The sequence below is a fragment of the Branchiostoma lanceolatum genome, chromosome 12 (genome assembly GCF_035083965.1).
Source record: "Branchiostoma lanceolatum isolate klBraLanc5 chromosome 12, klBraLanc5.hap2, whole genome shotgun sequence".
Classification (NCBI taxonomy): Eukaryota; Metazoa; Chordata; class Leptocardii; order Amphioxiformes; family Branchiostomatidae; genus Branchiostoma; species Branchiostoma lanceolatum.
In genome coordinates this window covers 13,123,451-13,142,241 of record NC_089733.1, presented here as the reverse complement: position 1 = coordinate 13,142,241, position 18,791 = coordinate 13,123,451, and the positions used below count along the sequence as shown (strand labels likewise).

General features: G+C 40.2%; 3 protein-coding genes across 4 annotated transcripts in view; 2 read left to right on the top strand and 1 right to left on the bottom strand.

The window, feature by feature from the left end:
- Positions 1 to 1,671, top strand: part of LOC136446501 (acid-sensing ion channel 2-like) — a 28,170-nt gene extending 26,499 nt beyond the window's left edge. For both annotated transcript variants that reach the window (XM_066444890.1, XM_066444889.1), the window contains exon 10: positions 67 to 1,671. In XM_066444890.1, the coding sequence (XP_066300987.1) occupies positions 67 to 293 (227 nt within the window). In that variant the 3' untranslated portion in view covers positions 294 to 1,671. The remainder of the gene's footprint in view (positions 1 to 66) is intronic.
- LOC136446502 (peroxisome assembly protein 12-like) lies at positions 1,646 to 4,072 on the bottom strand. Its single transcript, XM_066444892.1, has 2 exons — positions 3,638 to 4,072; positions 1,646 to 3,187 (listed from the first exon to the last, which is right to left on the bottom strand). Exons 1-2 carry the CDS (start codon positions 3,808 to 3,810, stop codon positions 2,302 to 2,304), a joined length of 1,059 nt encoding a protein of 352 aa, XP_066300989.1. The 5' UTR covers positions 3,811 to 4,072; the 3' UTR covers positions 1,646 to 2,301.
- A 71-nt stretch (positions 4,073 to 4,143) lies between these two features.
- LOC136446503 (coiled-coil domain-containing protein 13-like) lies at positions 4,144 to 18,181 on the top strand. The gene is made up of 16 exons (XM_066444893.1): positions 4,144 to 4,250; positions 5,877 to 6,070; positions 6,461 to 6,535; positions 7,014 to 7,119; positions 7,525 to 7,670; positions 7,931 to 8,020; positions 8,486 to 8,602; positions 10,865 to 10,969; positions 11,525 to 11,689; positions 12,316 to 12,492; positions 13,923 to 14,123; positions 14,815 to 15,029; positions 15,510 to 15,593; positions 15,929 to 16,042; positions 16,458 to 16,546; positions 16,945 to 18,181. The coding sequence occupies exons 2-16, from the start codon at positions 5,894 to 5,896 to the stop codon at positions 17,223 to 17,225; spliced, it is 2,142 nt and encodes a 713-aa protein (XP_066300990.1). The 5' UTR covers positions 4,144 to 4,250; positions 5,877 to 5,893; the 3' UTR covers positions 17,226 to 18,181.
- Positions 18,182 to 18,791: the final 610 nt, after the last annotated feature.

The following is an 18,791-nucleotide window of genomic DNA, read 5'->3' as shown; positions in this document are numbered from 1 at the left end:
AAATTAATTGTACCAAAACAGTTAACTTTCAAGTTAACAGATAGCATTATTCCTCCTCCTTTCCAGGTGACCTGGGAGGACAGATGGGACTCTTCCTGGGCGCCAGTTTTCTGTCACTGGTGGAGATATTCGAATACCTGATGGACGAGCTCTACGACTATGGGAAAGTGCTCAGGAGATGCTGCAAGTCCAAAGCAGCGTCGGGAGCGACCAACGCTTCCCATTGTGCTGACGTCGTGAATTTGAACATCAACGGCAGTGCCACACAGCTTCCTCAAACCAGCCGTGCATGACGTAAGAGACGGGGGACGGCGCCAAATGTTGTACGAGCTTGTGTGCGACGCGACGTGACATGACGTTGTGCGTGGACGCCAGGCTACAGTTATAACGGACTTCCACACCAGTGTAGATACAGTGTAACTTCCTTCGTTGTCGAAGGCCTATCTCTGATGATAGAACAGAATGTACCAATTCCGGGATTCATCTTGATTCATAAACAATGTGTTATAATTGTATGTTTATGAAAGAGTAACTGTATCTATATGTTACTAATTCCTCACACGTATTTCAACACTTGTGTTAAGAGGAGGTCAAACACTTTGGTTTGGGTCTTCTCCAACTGTGGCAAAAACCCCACGTCAAAAGGAAACGTTTGGCCGCTTCTTGTCGCCATTTGTAATGACGATTGTCACTTGAAATCCGGAGCCCCATCAGAGACTGCGCTGCTCTATGTACACATATGTACGTATGTTGCATCTGCTCGAATACGTGAGATAGAATGAAGACTAGACCTTTCCGCGTGTGGGTTCTTGCATCACAGATATATGTATAAAATAGTTCTGCTGCTCACTTAACTTTCCTCAATCACCTAACAATTTGAAAGAACTCTTGTAGCATATACGGGGAAAAACCAATGGCATTTATCAACTAATGACAGCAAAATGAAGTGTCGAACGTCAGTTCCTGTTGAGTATGGACGACGGTCTGTGATTGGTGGAAAGTCACATTCTTATTGGTCGGAGAAAGAATGTACAGCTCATCCAATCGAGAGCCGTCATGGTGACTGCCATAACTGAATTTGCACTTGAAATTTACCGTGCGTTCACGATCACATGGAATACTGACAGTGGTATCGTTAGTACTAAGTACTATAGGTTAGCAGAATAAGAGACGCACGTTAATTAGATACAGTTATTATACCAGTTAATTAGGTATGATCATATGATTACCATTCTTATCAATGTCAATGCTAATAGAACCTGATAATTTCATTAACTATTCTTGTGAAGAATATCATGCTATATTGTAAATGTATAATGGCTTAAGAATCATACGAGTAAAACTGCACTTTTTTTGCACATTACGCACAGATAACCATTAAAGTGACATGTAGAAGACAGTATTTTGGATGCAGAATTCAGATGCTTTGTCCATGCCATAGACTGTGGGCTGGGCATTGAGAATCTTGTTATTATGAAAAGCCATGTACTCCGTGTCTGTCTGCAGGCATATTGTTAATCCATAAGATCTGACACAGTAAGTACTTAATGTACATATTCATTGTCTATAGTAGTGTGAGATGCATAATTGTCTTAACATGAGGTACTATTTTGAACTGCTATGTAATAAGTTCTGACACAGCTGCTTTGAAAACAATTGTTGTTGTTTTTATTCCAGTTGTGTAGTCTGTCTCATATCTTCATAATGTTTCAAGAGGACAAAAAGTCCTCTCACAGTTCCAGCACTGCATGGGGTTATGCCGTTATGGGTAAGGTCAGAGGTTAAGGCTGCTCAGAAGTAAACAAACATCCTCCTGGGAAGTTGTAAATATTTCTAGACAGAGAATTATTAATAAAAACTATGAATGAGGAACCTTAAACTTTGACCTTACACGACAATTCATCAAGACTGCATATGCACATTTGGAACTGTGAGATGACTTACTACAAGCCAGTTTATGGATTTAACTGTGCATGCATGAGGTAAAGTAAAGGCCCCTAACATGTATTTACAGTTCTTGCATGTCTACACCATGCTTTATACATGCTCAAACATATTTTGCTTGTGTCTCAGGGGCTTCCAACACTAAGGTATTCACGGATCAAATTTTCAACGAACACTGTCGCCTTCTTCAGGATCAATGATGATCCTCAACTTATTGATCCTGAAGAAGGCGACAGTGGTCATTGAAAATTTGATCTGTGAATACCTTAGTGTTGGAAGAAAGTTAAACATTGTATTATGATTACTACCGCACAGATGAGCTTCCATGATAACATGAACCAACTTATTCAATTAACATCAATCAGGTAGGTACAGTTTGATAAGATGGTCTACAGCAGATGGGTAACCAGTAATAGGACATCTTTGGTGTTTTTGTACAAAATTGTAGATACATGGGTAACAGAACACATGACCTGACGTGGACAATGCCGTGTCGTTGGTTCGCACCCTCCCACAAACGGGGCAAACTGCTGGATGGAAACGGGGGGCTGTACCATCCTGTTTCACCACGGGGGGTGGAGGGGCCGGCAGTGACGACACAGCCCTTGCGGTGTTCTGATTCTCCTCAGAGTACCACCACTCCAGGAACTGCAGGAAAAACACACCCACAGAAAGGGCCCTTGAAACCGAAACAGCAGTGAATGCCGCTGCTTTGCCGAGTAACCCCGCAAGGTTACCTTGATTAGAAGTGCCCCCACCCATCGATCTCTCCAATGTCCCTTTGCTTTGCTGTAACTGTATGTCTTCTGCACTAAGATTGCACAACTTCACCCCTGCTAGGTGTAACAAAGGTGAGTGGTACTGACTCTTATCAAAGATGTAAGTAAACTGGTAGTATAACATTGCACTTTCCCATCCCATGTGTACATAAGGATACACAATACGAAATGCTCTTTCCAGTTTCTTCCACAAGGACTGTTCTTGGATGGCATCGCTGATGATACCACCTGCATCAGCCTCCTCTTCTTGCAGTGTTTCGAACTTCTGGTCAAGTTTGTGTTTGAGATACGGCAAAAGAGTGAGGAACGCAAGAGATTTCAGTTGATGCTGGTGCCCAAGTTTGCCCCCGTGAATTGGTGCTCTCTTAAGGCCATAAAAGTTCTCGGCAAATGAGGCACCGTATGTTTTAAGGTAATGGTGTTGGAGCAGGGTGTCTAGTAGTGTGTAGATCTCATCGTTGAACCTAAAACAACAGGAAATGGAAGATCTAATACTTCCGTTAGATATTTACACTGAATTAGAACTTTTATCAATTTCGTGACAATCCATAACACAACCATGTCCATCTCACACATTACATGCTCCACTCTTACATGCCATCCTCATGTTCCTGACTTCAGCAATGGCAACATTAATTTCCTGCATGCCTGCCGAAGAAATTTGGACCCGGGCAAACTATAGAAACACGCCAACACAAACAAACAAACAGACAGACAGACAGCAATACCTTTTCAATGAGGTAAAAAACAATAAAATGTAACACACAAGTTAATGTGCAATAACTGCTTCATAACTGAATGCCACCCCGTAGAAATTCCCCGGAGTGCGCTTTAAACCTCGATCGGCGGGTGGACAACGCTCTCAGCACCGAGGAGATCACAGTGAGCTCACGTTAGGCTAATGTGCGCCTTACCTGTAAAGCCACCCGTAGCGAGCAGGGTTCCTCTCTGCAAGAATCTTACTGGCGTGTTTCACGGCCGGCCGTACGGCTGTCATCAAGCTTTCCTGCGCTAACACTTCGAAGATCGACGGCTTCTCGTCGCCCTCCGTCCCCGCGGCGGTAAGATGTGCTCCGAATTCTGCCATTACGATTCCTATTGCCTATATGTACACTTGTAACACGGTACATACACACGAAAGGGGGAGGGGCGGTACGTTGGCACCTACTTTGGACCAACAAAATTTTCACATGAGACAAGTTCTGAGGCGCGAAAGTTTGTGACGAAAGATTCTGTGACAGAATTCTTACTCCGTCACCGAAAAAAAATTTGACGACAGTACATAACTGGCCAAATCATCGTTAAATTGACTAGAAATCGCAAAATACTACGATGCATGTTTCGCAAAAAGTCACGAAGATTACGGGGCAAAGGTCACTCCGTGGATCTGTGCTCTGATTGGTCGGAGTTCAAAGTTCACTCTCCCTGGGGATAACATTCCAAGATGGCTTCCTAAGACAAACGATTTGAAATCACCTAGGAAACAAACGATTTTACCTCTGAAAAGATTGTTGTCGAAGTGCCGAGGTAAGTTTGTGGTTTTTACATCTATAGAGGAGCATTATTGCAAGTGTTGTTTCAACCGTTATGCGTAAAACTGTGGTTGTTTATTTAGGTAACTTGGCGACCGTGTCCTTGTGAGGAGGGGGGCATATGTACAAGTACTGTAGACACCAGAAAGAAAAGAAATCGTAATTCCGAATATATTGTGACTACGCTGAGATTTATAGCAAGTGAGATAGGAAACATGTTTTTAAAGCTGCTGTTTTAATTCATTGTGGAGGTATTCCAGAATTTGAAATCGACGTTTTGTAGATACTAGTACAGTACATAAGGCTCCCGGATATGTTTTTAGGTTGAGTAGAGTAAAGTGGATACAGTCTTGTATTCTTTTGTTCTTACGTACGGAATTTTTAAAAAGACTCAATGTAGGATCATGTCAGTAGAACTGAGGATATTCTGGATAATGAAACATTCATATGCATGCTACTGCTGACATTTTCAGACAATTTTTTCGGGGGCACATTCAAATTTGTATCTCCAACAGTGCAACAAGGCAGTCCTTCTGACTTACTTTTTGACATAGGACCCCTAGTGCTCCCAACCTTGAAATATCAGGTGCACACAGATACAAATTAGGGTGCACATCTATAAAGTGTTGTGATCAATACCACACGTCTACGTATATTCCGACTATTAAAAATAAAATGTCATGAGTGACATAGTTGTCTTGCGATTAGCCATTAGGGTGACATGGAATCCACGGGTTCTCGTTTTGAAACTCTAATCAGTTCCAGTGTTGTGCCCTTGCGAAAGGCACTCGACACTGATTTCCTCACTTGACTCTAATATTTTAAGTACCTAGCTTTTGTTCGGATGTTCTTTTGAATGAACTGTATTTGCAAAAAGATTCAACAGATGAGTATCCTACTAGTAGAGATCAGCAGGAGAGCAAAACTTAAGTTACTAAAAGTTATGGTATAATAATTACAACATGGTATACAAAATGCATGACAAGATTTCAGAACAAAAGACCATATATAGACTAGTTATTAACAACAGTTATGATATGATATTTGATCTTTGCAGTGCACAATTTTGGCATTTTGCGACCTTATACACTAGTGTGTATGTTGCGTACCAGGAGTAAGCGACAACAGCTAGGATTTGAACTCCCAACGTCTTGGTCCAGTGGCAGGCATGCGGGAGTGGTCTGTTCTAACTGTCTGTGTCTATGTCATACTATAATAATAATAATGGTTTTTATTGGTCAGAAATTACCCGCAATGGCAGCCTTTCTAGCGCTGAATTGATGCAGGGTATTACAGGTTTCACACACTACACAACATATATAATATCTTATCCACACTTTGTGGAACTGTCGCAAGGGTCTGGGCGGCTGCCATTCGGCGCCACCAGGTGACCTCAATACGATTTCCCCAACCAAAGTCAGGTACCCATTTACACCTGGGTGGAGTGAGGAAAGTCGTGTAAAGTGCCTTTCCCAAGGGCACAAGATCGGTGACATGCCAGGATACGAACTCGGGACCTCTTGGTTCTGAGTCGAACGCTCTGCCGTTGCGCCACACGACCCCACCAAACAACTACTTCACTAATGGCGACAACAGTTAAGTTTTACCCTTCCCTCCTCAGTGTTACCCATCCTAGACATGGAGAGCACCAGTGAGACCCTGAAGCAGCAGTTTGCTTCCCTCCAAGAACAACAGAAGAAGAAGATGCAGAGACTTAAGGAGCGGAAACAGCAGCTGAAGAAGGAGCAGGAGAAGGGAGATGATGAGAAACCTATCCGGGCGAGTATGTACGTGGAGGATGACATGGGGCTGGAGGTATGAATCTGTTGGTCTCTGTGATTTTGTTTTGTATAATGTATGAGCTGATGTTAACCAACAACTACGATTAAAGCAAATTTTGTAGCAGCATGTATCATACTATATAGGGGTGAAGTCAGAAAATTCTGTTTGCCTTGTTTTCCTTTCATTCCCTTATTCTTTTATTCATATGTTAACTATGTATACATATAATCGTTAGTATAATAGTAATATGCAGGGTGAATTAGTATGACATGTACATGTAATACATGTGTCAAGCATAAGTATTAGTGAAAAAGGCATGAAAACAATATTTTCCATGTCTGATGATTTTCTAATACTCCATGCATGAATTTGAATTTTGATATACCAATGACACTTCTCTTGTATTCTATGTTGTTACATCAGTTGAGTGGACCTCCTCAAAAGAACGACATCATGTATGCTGAAGAACAGATGACAAATCTAAAGGACCAAGTCAGAGTGAGTATCATTGTTAACATTCAATAGTATTATGATTGCCTCTAGGTGTTATACTATGTGGTAGCTTTTAAACAGATCAGTTTTTAATCTGTTCTATTTTGAAGGACTTTGCACATGTTACTTGTAAGTGATATTTTGATTAAGAAAATTTTTTTCTATCATAAAATGGAGTGGTCTTTGGTACATTGAAGAGAACTCATATAACAGTCAAGTTGTATATACACATTACAATGTCATGTGGATATGCATATGATTTCAATGTTAAAGTATGTAACAGGCACAACTTTTTGTAATCAGGTAAAGGAATCTTAGTTTGTACATTCATTTGTTCTGAACATTTCCCACTCTATCATAGGCTGCAGTAATTGACTACATATACATGAAAAACTAATTATACAGCCACAAGAGACAGAAGTACTTAATGTTGAATTTCTCTGGTTCCATGATGAAAATCTGATACATTTTTATCTGTTGACAGGAGCTGAGGGATGAAAATGGCCGCCTGTACAAGCTCCTGTCAGAGCGTGACTATGAGGTCCGGCAGATCAGGAAGAAGATGGAGAAAGAGCGGGCTCTTCTCACAGGTATGTTGTCTCTTATCTTGTCAATAAGTGTGGTGGGTTCTTTAACTCGCTTGAGGTGTGGCTCTCCTCAAACATCGGACCTTTGCTTTATGTCCCATCCAAGGGGATGTCCTAAATGTAGAAATTGCTTGTACAGTGCCCAATGCACAACGTACAAAGATCTGTTTGGGGTTCAACCTTAATAATTCTATTTGAGCCAAAAATCTTTACCACAAGGCCACAAGATGCCACGATACTGACGATTCCTTGTGATCAACATTTGCGTATCTGGCAAATAGTAGTGGATAATCTCAAGTCAACTGTACACATTCATACCACATCTTCAGAAAAGATGCTGTAGCTGCAAAGTTCCCGTTTAGAACTTTATTCAAGCCCACATCCAGCATTTGCATATCTGTTTTGTAGGTGGTACTGGAGGCGTGGCCAGTGAGGCTGCGGCCACGAAGATCGTGGACCTGTCCAAGAGGAACAGGGAGCTGACTGCAGAGGTGGAGAGTGGGAGGACCAAGATGACACAACTCACACGGAAGGTGCAGGACCTGGAGAAACAGGTAGGTGGTGCTAGTGAACATTTACATTCACATTATATTATACATATCCAACCTAACAGAAAAAAAGGGATATTGAGCCCTGCATAACCACTTATCTGTAAAAAGTATTCAATTCAGCCTGTGGCTGTGACATACTATTCATAATTGATCACAATGAACCAACCATTAATTTACAACTTGCATTCATGTTGTGCCTACTTCAGTAATGATATGATATCTGTCCATCATGTGCATGTACATATAGTTTTTCCTCCCCCCAGTTGAAGGCGGCAGCAGCCCAGGCCCGTGCCAGTGCTCGAGATGAGAAGGCATCTCCCAGACAGATCTCACTCAGTCTGGAGGAGGAAAAGGTAGAAACATCCACCTTCTGTATAGCAAATAAAAATTAAGTGTCTTAAATGCTTGTACCAGTTAAGTTTCTTGAGCAGTCCTACAGCTAGAAAGCTGTGAAAATGTATTGTTTGGTTCCTTTACTAGTACCAGTACGGGTATTTTTAAATTGAAGAGAAAACTTGATATAAAATGCCATTTTGATTTTTTGAATTCCAACATTTTACTTTATTACCTGACAACAACATGATTGTCCTTGTCAAACAGTAAAAAAATGATATTCTTTAACTATTGATTCATCTCTTATTTCTAGACAATGAATTTGTATTTCTTCAACAAAGAAGGACACTTTTTTCTTAGTTCAAGCAGAACTGTTGTGATGTGATTACCAGTTACTTTCTCTATAACTTAACAGGTTATTCCAAGTGAGGGTTACCATGTCTAGCAAAAAGAAATCTAACAACTACATGTATCTCCATATACAGGACTCAGAAGCTGATGTTAAGGCATTGAAGGACAAACTGACCCAGACAACCTCAAAGCTACTGGAAACCAAGAATGAAGTGTCCATGTTGAAGCAAGAACTGAAAGTGGCTAACAGGGTATTTTCTTTGTCTTTTCTTTTTCTACTTTTATTTTCACTCAGTTTTAAACTCACAAGACGAAGAAAATTGTAGGAAGTGAATATCTATATATTCATCAGTTTCCTTTCATTGTAGCACGTTTACATTGTGGGGTTTTATTTTGTATTTTTTAACTACTAGTATATTATGCATGATATTGATGTTTATGTTCTCTTCTGTATACATATTATTCCATCAATGATTTATATTCCTTTATATAGCACTTTGCCAGTGTGTGACTCCATACTTTTGCACAACACTATACTAGGCCAAAACTGATTTTGTTTAAAAATCAGCAAAGAAAAAGACTGTGTGGCTCCATGTATTATTCATACCAACTGTATTACACTCACGAAACATACAACTGGGTTAGGACATTGCCATGGAGCCAGACAGATCTCACATCTAATTAGATAATACTGAGACATTATATCCTACTCTGTCTGGCTCGTGTACTGTGATTGGTTAAGGATACCTCTACCGCAGAATACATGACCAATGGGTGCCATCAAAAGGTCAGGCAGTTGATTAAGAATAAACCAATTTGTCCTCCCTGGAACAAGAATTGCTAGGTTATAGTCCTTACCTCATTTCACCTATCCCCTAGCTGACTTGTAATTAATTACAGTAACCCTAAATCTTTAAATCTTTGCAGTGACTTTTAGTTCAAGGTTTTTATTGTGACAATTTTGCTGTGTTACTACAGTGTATGAAGTGTGTTCCTGCTGTAACTGTCACAGACTCAGTTTAATCTCAAACTGAAAAACACCTGGTCCATTAACTATCAATTTCACCGTGCTGCAAAATCTAACTGCTGCAAACCTAAATGAATTTGCAGTAACACAGAATGCCAAGGTTGAGAGGGATGTTATGATTATATTAGCAAGTAAAATCATATTCAAGTCAACTATGTCCAGGCAAATAACAATTATCAAGTTGCAAATAATTACAAAGGTCACTGAAGAGTATGACCATGAAATCTAACTGTTGCAAGCCTAAATGAATTTACAGTAACATTAAATACAGTAACATTAAATGTCAAGGTCTAGTACTGATTATAGTCGCAACCTTAATCAAATCCATGTCCAGACAAGTATTCATTGTCAAACTAAACTGGAGAATGTTGCAACAAGATTTAACTGTTACAAACATAATTATGAAATTGATTGTACAGTGACACTAAATGCCAAGGTGGACAGGGATGTCTAGCACTGATTATATTAGCAAGTATAATTACATCCAGTTCAGACAAATAATCATCACGGTTGTAAAACAGCTCACTGGAGGATATTGCACACAAGAATAATTTGCTGATGTCAGACAGGCTAGATCAATTTTTAACCTGTCTGACTTTGGCGGAATATGTAGGAAGGGGTCTGTGACCGAGTAGGACAGGTTTCCAAGTTTTGTTTATACCCTGAAATGTGCAAGTTGAAGCTTTATATTAAATAGACTTGGCAAAATATTCAAATTGACTTGACAACCTTAGTCTGTACACAACCCTAATTTATGTCAACTATTACCAAGCATTTCTTTTAAATTTACTAGGGCTGTCTCCACGACCCGTCCCTACGTCCTGGGACCGAAAATTTACTCGTTGGGACGTAAACAACGTTTCAGCCTGTACGCCCAAAAAATTCTGAACTTCAAGACATGAAGTTGATGTCAGTGTATATAGAATGACAGATTTAACAAAGAGTTGGATGGAAAAAAATTCAAAGCTGGACAGAGTCTTGCTTTTATGATAGAATTCAACCTGCCAAGGACACTTCATGATACTAGTAGAAGTCAACTGACAACACATCAGGGATGAAAACATGTTCTGCCACATGTTCCCATCATTTTTTAGAAGGTAGTGTGTCAGTGTTCTAGCCAGCCTGAAATTTTACCCGTCATCTCAATTTCGTTTTACAGAACATCCAGTCTAGCGCTGCAGACTCAGCACAACAATCTTAGGGGGGTCGTGCTCCCCCGGGAAATTTTGACATCTTAACCCTCTGAAACTCTTTCCTGCGTTTTGTGGTGCAGATTTTGCTGGTAAATTAGCCTTAGTTTGATGGCAACTCTTTTGGTGAAAAATTACACAAGGGTTTCAACTTTATTTTCGGGGGAGGCGTGGTCAAAAATGACAGGTTGGGCAATTTTTGTCCGTCATGAGCGATAAAATTCTGTCAATGACGGAATGACGAGCACTGGCTAAAAAACTGTACTGTGCTGACATTTTATGTCCTTTTGTCCCAGGTGTTGGAGAAGGAGGTTGGGGAGGGAGTGAACATCCAGGCCTTACTGAAAGACTCCAGTGGGTTCAGAGGTCGCTCTCAGCAGATTCTCAACCTACAGAAAAAGGTACTATTACTTAAATGTTTTTTCAGGCTACAGAAGAAGGTACTATTACTCAAAAGACCATTGGTTTTGAACTAAAAGTCTTAAGTTGTTTTCTTGCTTCATTCCCTTTCCACTACATGCTGTTACTGAGGAGTGAACAAAAATTTGACTCATTTGCTCAACAAATAAACAAAAACAACTTTTAAAAAGAGTGGTGTGCATGTTGTTGGCTTTTAAATCATACTTAAGCATTGTCCATCATATTCCAATTATTTGTATGGACCCGTATTAGGTATCCCAGGAGCAGTATGATCAAATACTCTAAATGAAGAAATGTTCGTGGTGGTTTTGTGTTCATGTTTTTTTGCGATGAACTCTTTACCACGGACAGTAAACCACCATGAAAAGCTGTTCCATTGTGTGACACATACTCAAAACCACCACGAACACTCCATCTTCTCCCTACCGCGGAATTAAATCCTCGCAAACATTTCTGCATTAACAGTACTGGATACTGCTACTATTAGATATACTATAATGAGTCCTAATGTACAGTTGTGGTTGTGTGCATTGTAGGTGTCTGAGTTGAAGAGTCAGCTGGGGATGCAGACGACTCGTTCAGGGTCTGGCCTGAGTCTGGAAGAACAGTTCATGGGGACCTCCACCCGCACCACCAACTACAGCGACAAGAACAGGGACAGGATCAGGCAGCTGGAGAGGGACAGGAAAGAAGCCACGGAGGTGTGTAGTGTGCATAGTCCAGTGGTTAGCAACCCTCTCTCTGGACCAAGAGGTCGGGAGTTCAAATCTCGCTGTTGTTGCTCACCCAACATACACACTACTGGAAAGGGTTGCAGTCCTTAGGACGGGACGTTGAACTGTGGTCCAGTGTTCATGGTACTTGTCAAAAGGAGCTAAGGGAATTTCCCTGGAACAATGACCCAGTATATACTTCATACACTGTATAATGGACTTCTGTATAATCTAAATTGTGCATACTTTGGGGTTGCTGCTCTAGAGATGTCTCAAAAACACTGGGAAAGAAAATCATGCTTATAGCAACATAGACCTGGCTGAATACAGTATGAATTCACTGCAGATGTGTTGTTATAGTAATATAGTATAGTGTTATTGATATCATATTCAATCCCCTGCACTACCCAAGGTGCCTCAGGTCTCCCAGAATGCAATGGTATCCATGGAAAGGTTTTTAAATTTTCAATATTTGTTTGTAAATTGTTTAAATGAAAAATATGCTAAAATGTGTTATTGATAATTAGCAACACTCATTCAGTAGAAGTCTAAGCAAATTATTGCAGTATTTAGATATTTATCAAAATATCTGTTGCTTCTTCTTTTTTCTTTAGAAAGCTCAAGCAGAAAAGGAAGCCCTGGAAGCAGACTACAGTAAGATGAAGGACAGGTTCGACGCCGGTAAGGCTCGTAACAAGGTCCTGGCTAACGAGGTTAAGTCGTTAAAGGACCAGCTGGCCGTGCTGTTGGACAAGGGGAAGAACGATGATGAGCTCATCACTGCACTCATGGTAAGATGCCGTCTTGGCCCTGTAACAAAAAGCATTTTCTTATTTGTAGTCTAAGATTAAGTTCATTTACTGTTGAACACCATCTGCACATAGTCAATCATACCTGTCCTTGGTGCCAAACACCATCCACACATAGTCAAACACACCTGTCCTTGGTGCTGAACACTATCCACACACAGTCAATCATACCTGTCCTTGGTGCTGAACACCATCCACACATAGTCAAACACACCTGTCCTTGGTGCTGAACACTATCCACACACAGGCAATCATACCTGTCCTTGGTCCTGAACACAATCCACATATAGGCTCGTAACAAGGTCCTGGCTAACGAGGTTAAGTCGTTAAAGGACCAGCTGGCCGTGCTGTTGGACAAGGGGAAGAACGATGATGAGCTCATCACTGCACTCATGGTAAGATGCCGTCTTGGCCCTGTAACAAAAAGCATTTTCTTATTTGTAGTCTAAGATTAAGTTCATTTACTGTTGAACACCATCTGCACATAGTCAATCATACCTGTCCTTGGTGCCAAACACCATCCACACATAGTCAAACACACCTGTCCTTGGTGCTGAACACTATCCACACACAGTCAATCATACCTGTCCTTGGTGCTGAACACCATCCACACATAGTCAAACACACCTGTCCTTGGTGCTGAACACTATCCACACACAGGCAATCATACCTGTCCTTGGTCCTGAACACAATCCACATATAGGCTCGTAACAAGGTCCTGGCTAACGAGGTTAAGTCGTTAAAGGACCAGCTGGCCGTGCTGTTGGACAAGGGGAAGAACGATGATGAGCTCATCACTGCACTCATGGTAAGATGCCGTCTTGGCCCTGTAACAAAAAGCATTTTCTTATTTGTAGTCTAAGATTAAGTTCATTTACTGTTGAACACCATCTGCACATAGTCAATCATACCTGTCCTTGGTGCCAAACACCATCCACACATAGTCAAACACACCTGTCCTTGGTGCTGAACACTATCCACACACAGGCAATCATACCTGTCCTTGGTCCTGAACACAATCCACATATAGGTGAAATGTCTGTCCTTGGTGCTGAACACTATCCACACTCAGGCAAACATGCCTGTCCTTGGTGCTGAATGCCAACCTCACACAGGTAAACTTACATGTCCTTGGTACTGAACAGGAACTGAACACTATCCACAAACATACATACAGGCAAACATACCCATCCTTAGTGCTGAATACCATCCACACACAGCTAAGCATGCCTATCCTTGGTGTCTAACACTACAAACACATGGAAAAACATACCTGTCCTTAGTGCTGAACACAATGTAGCATTACCATACATCCTCAGTACTGTTTATTTTTAATCTTTTGAACTGAAAGGGTTGCAAGCTGGTATGGGTAAAATATGACATATCTAATTACCTTTTTTAATCCTGTGCAGAATCAACAAGAGCAGATGCAAAAATTATTAGAACAGACAACAAAGAAACAACAGGAATATCAACAACAACAGCAGGCTGAGGTCACCCAGATCATCACCAAGAACATGCAAGATCAGAACATTGTGGACCAGCTCAAGGCCATAGTGGCTCAGAAGGAGGGGCAGGTTAAGGCATTGGAAGAGGAAATCAAAGAAATCAGGGTGAGCACTGCCATCTACTGAGATGTGGGTGAACTGCAGTAAGATACAGTTGGCTAGAACATATTGGATAAAGTTGGGCATGAAGAAATGATGAAAGGTAAGAAAGGCAAAGCACTGGAATGTGGTATCAAACAGATTGTTGTGGGAGCGATGCCATCTAGAGAGTTTTGTATGAACTACAGTGGGATATGTTGAAGAACATTAACAGGTGGACCAACTTATAGTAACTGCAGATGCAATTTTGGTAAAGAAGTAGTGTCTTTGAAGGGTGCTGCCATCTTGTGATGGGTTTCTGAACTGCAAGTAATTTTACTTTGGACAACAACATCAAAAACAAATTAAATTGTTTTACAAATGTTTCTAGAAGCCACAAATGCAAAAATAGAAAGATGATTCCAAATTTAGATCTGGGGTCAAATTGAGAAGTGAGAGCTAACAGCATATAAGAAATGAAATTGGTGTCGCCTAAACAAGTAGTCTAAGTCTTGTACTTGTATACTAAGTCCTGTTAAAATAACCCTTACTGCCTGACCAAGTCATACCAGACTTTTCAAAATTTAGTACTCAGCTCTTGTGGGAAAAAGTATGGAAGTGCTAATTGTTGCACATCAGTGTAGCCCAAGGTCTAATGAAACAGAGATGGAACTCATATTTGACCTTACCATGTCTTCCTACCATGTCTTCCCTTTAGGACCACAGAATGCAGGCCATGCAGGGCGGTCACGTCAGTCCTGTCAGGCGTCCTCCCTCCAGGTCAACGCCCTCTGATCTCCATGGTAACCGCCCGCCCTCTGCCCACCATGGTCTTGGGAGCTCCATGTCATCCAGTCCCCATGGCAACAGTTCCCATGGCAACATCATGAGACCTACATCATCAGAGGCATTCTATCTAAATTCACAGAACCAGTGAGTGATAGCATATTTTGATATTTTGTGAAGAAGGGTTTGCTTTATTTGGTGCCATTTGTTTGTTGTTGAACAGCATAACTTGAGAAGATATGGATGGATTGTTATTATATTTAGTATCTTTATCAAAGATGGAAATGATTTTGGGCCTCCTGGCAGGTTTTCCTTGATACTCCAGTTTTTGCTTTTTGAATCTCATGTTCTGGAAGTGGTATGGTCTCAATTTTGGAGTAAAAGATAGCCTTCAAAATGCTTGAGATAATGTGACGTACATGCAAGTTTTGGCCCTCTAGCAGCTTTATGTGGAACTGGAAGGGGACGGATAAATGGCTTTTTCGTGCATGAAAATTTGCATCTGGATTGGTCAGCTAGTATAACAGCCACTTTTTGGTGTAACAGACCAACTTATCAACACACTAACATTTTTCAGAACATGTTCTATAAGGTTCACACCTATGTCTTTTCAAACTTTGTCGACAGAAATGGACGTGGCAGCAGGACTGGCAGTGCTCAAGGACAGGCAGCAGTCAAGGGAGCAACAATCATCAGGCCTTCTACAGACAGGTAAAAATACTGCTGTCAGAACAGACTGTTTTTGGAATGTTCTTTTTTTTTGCATATATGTGCATATGTCCCTGCTCTTATTTATGATTTTTCATAATGCTTCCATGAAGTTTGTACAATTTCTAGATTTGTGTTGATGAAATAAGGAGACAAAACCAAGACAAGGGCTATTTCTGTAGCCCTAAAACAGTAGTTTGTAGCTCAAAATATACATTGGTTTCAGCAGTGATTTCTTTTTTCCTTGTTTTTTTTCCATATGTTGACACATATATGTATAAACTCTACTTGCTGCTGACAACAAACATTGAGTTAACACCTTGTTGTGTTGTTATCAGTGAGTTGAAGGTAAAAGACATAGAAGTGCAGCTGCAGGAACAGAGGACAGTCTGCCAGGCTGCTCAGGTGGAGAGAGACAAACTGTTGGAGCTGGTACAGGTGTTACACAACAGGTAAGTCATTCATTCCATATCTTAGTGATAAATTACCCTTTCTTCTTCATGTACATGTAACATGAATCCCTTCCGTACACAATTTAAAGTGGTTACCAACAAGCTTTTGATCAGTCATCTGACCCTTCTCAAGTTGAAATGGCCCAAAGCCTAGGTCATGTGATCTGAACAGAAGTGTGACATCAGCAACCGGTCATTTCAGGTTGTGAAGAATCATGTCAAATACCGTCACTGATGAGCTTTGGTTCAAAGTTCACACATCATTCAAACAAATTTGGAGGAAATCATAACCTAAGATAGAATCTTAGCACAAGAAATACGGTTGTGGACCTTGGCGTCCAATTGTACAGATTAAACAAATAACATGTATGTATGACAGTATGGGGGTTGAATATGGGCATGTTTTGCATTTCAGACTGGACGAAGCAGAACAAAAAGCAACAGAAGCAGACAGTCAGCTGACACAGCACAGACAGCGCAATGTACAGCTAGAAAAACAGCTAGGTCAGTGCTGTTTTTATCGTCATTTCCTTGTGAATGTACATGTATACATGTATATGTATATTAAGGTAGCATTGAATTTTAATGGTCCTCTGTTTAGTATTCTACCAGAATTTACCCCGAAAATTTGGAATGACTTGCTGTTGCTTTTGGAGTAAAAGTTTGTTTTTTTAATCATACATAAAGAGAGGATGATCTCCATTGCAACATTAAGCAGTTGTTCTTTAGAAAATGTTGAATGTCTATTTTTCATTTATGTCAATAAACTGTGTGATGAACTAGCTATTGACATTGGTGCTATATTTCTTGTTACAGTAGATTGATTCTCACTAAAAGCCGCTGTTTTATAGAATCAAATCAATATTTGTGATGTTATAAAATCAAGTCAATGTTTTCTACAGGCAAGGCTAAGCTTGAAAACAAAGGTACTCCCAAGAAGGGAAGAACAGTTCGAGATTCAGTTGGCCAGGGCGACATCAAACCAAATCCAGACGACATTGAAGAGATGGAGGTCCAACTCTCCATCCAACAGGACGAGAACGAAGCTCTTAAAGAAGCGCTACAGAGTACTCTCAAGGAAAAGGAGGAAGACCTGAAGTTTTACAGAACAGTCATGGACCAAACCAAGCAGATTTTCCTACAGGGTCTCCGAGAGCACAGACAAAGAGGGGCAACTTCTTAAAAACATCCATTATTGGTGATGACATACAGGTGTAGCAGTTCAGAAAAATATCCCTGGCCAGAATGTACCCAGTTATGTTTTGGCCAGCTGCAGGGGTACATCTATATTCTGGCGTGTTACCCCTGTACCATCTGCATTGAAGAGCTGCACATTTGACACTTGTTGAAACTGTTATAGAATTGATATGGATTGCTTTGTATGATAAACATGTTTAAGTGCAAAGGTTTATGTATATTTTTTGAAATGTCTGTAAATATCTTTTCTTCATGAGATAGTCATTGGTTATTTTGAGGTCAGCTTTTGTTTGTGAATTTAGCAGAGAAGTCTTCTTTGCAAAATTAGCACTAGAAAGTAATGTTAACAAACCTTAGAAAACATTAAAGAAAAATAAGATTTTACAGCACATCTATTTGGTGGACTCCACATGCAGCTTTCGACATTGCTGGAGCAATTGTCTGTGTTGCGTTGTGAATACAAATAGGTGTCCATGACAATTGAGACTTCTTTCACTTTTATGAATTATATACGTGGAGCACTGTGTAGAATATTGGGTCCTGATGTGACTGGATGTGCAAAAAACAAACTGCTGCTGTTACAGAATCTGATGTGAATAGAGAAAATAGCGAAATTAAATGTTATGACTAGACCATCTGTAGACACAGGTTTGCATATTTAGAAACCACTTCAAACATATTACAGCATACCATATATTGTCACCGGGTACTATTGTTGATACTGTAAAGTAGTGTTAGTGATACTATACCATACTATACTATACCATACTATACTATACTATACTATACTATACTATACAAAGAAAAATGTTGATCAACTGCACCTCATTGGAAACACAGAATTCTGCCACAATCTGAACATGTTCGTGTCAAAGGGAGTGAAGAATTGTATCACATGTTGCACATGTATAACAGAATAGGAAATAAATATGTTGATGAGAACTGTGGGTGGCCTCACTCTCTTGTTAACTCAAAGCTGTCTGTTGCTATGAGTGTATGCTTTATGAATAAACTGTAGTTGTAATGTTCAGGTGCTGCAACAACTTGTCCATATATGTTGAACAATGTGTTGCCATTGCTGTACATGTACATCACTGCACTCAATGATTACAAGCACACAGGCAGTACTGCCTCACTGACTGTTTTGCAGGACTGAGAGTGCGAGTACATTTGTGTGTACACGAATCACATAATACCTTGTATTCTGAACTAATAGGTATTTCTGCAGTAAGATTCTATTATCAAAACGATAGGACATGTCCATATTTGAAATGCAAGCCTGGATAGATTTCTCGGTTTCTTTCATCTTCAAAAAACTGTTTAGAGGGATTAATTGCCTTTGAAAAATATGTGGGTGAATGATATCACGATGTGAAACACATCTAACCATTGATGGACTTCAGGTCAAAATATAAAACGTGAACAAAATTAGCATTTGTGTATATATTCATGTATGTCCATCAACGGTTACAAAGATTATTTATTTGAAGCAATTCAATGTATGATCTGTTCAACGCAAATTGTAATTTACAAAAGGTAACCACAAATGCCG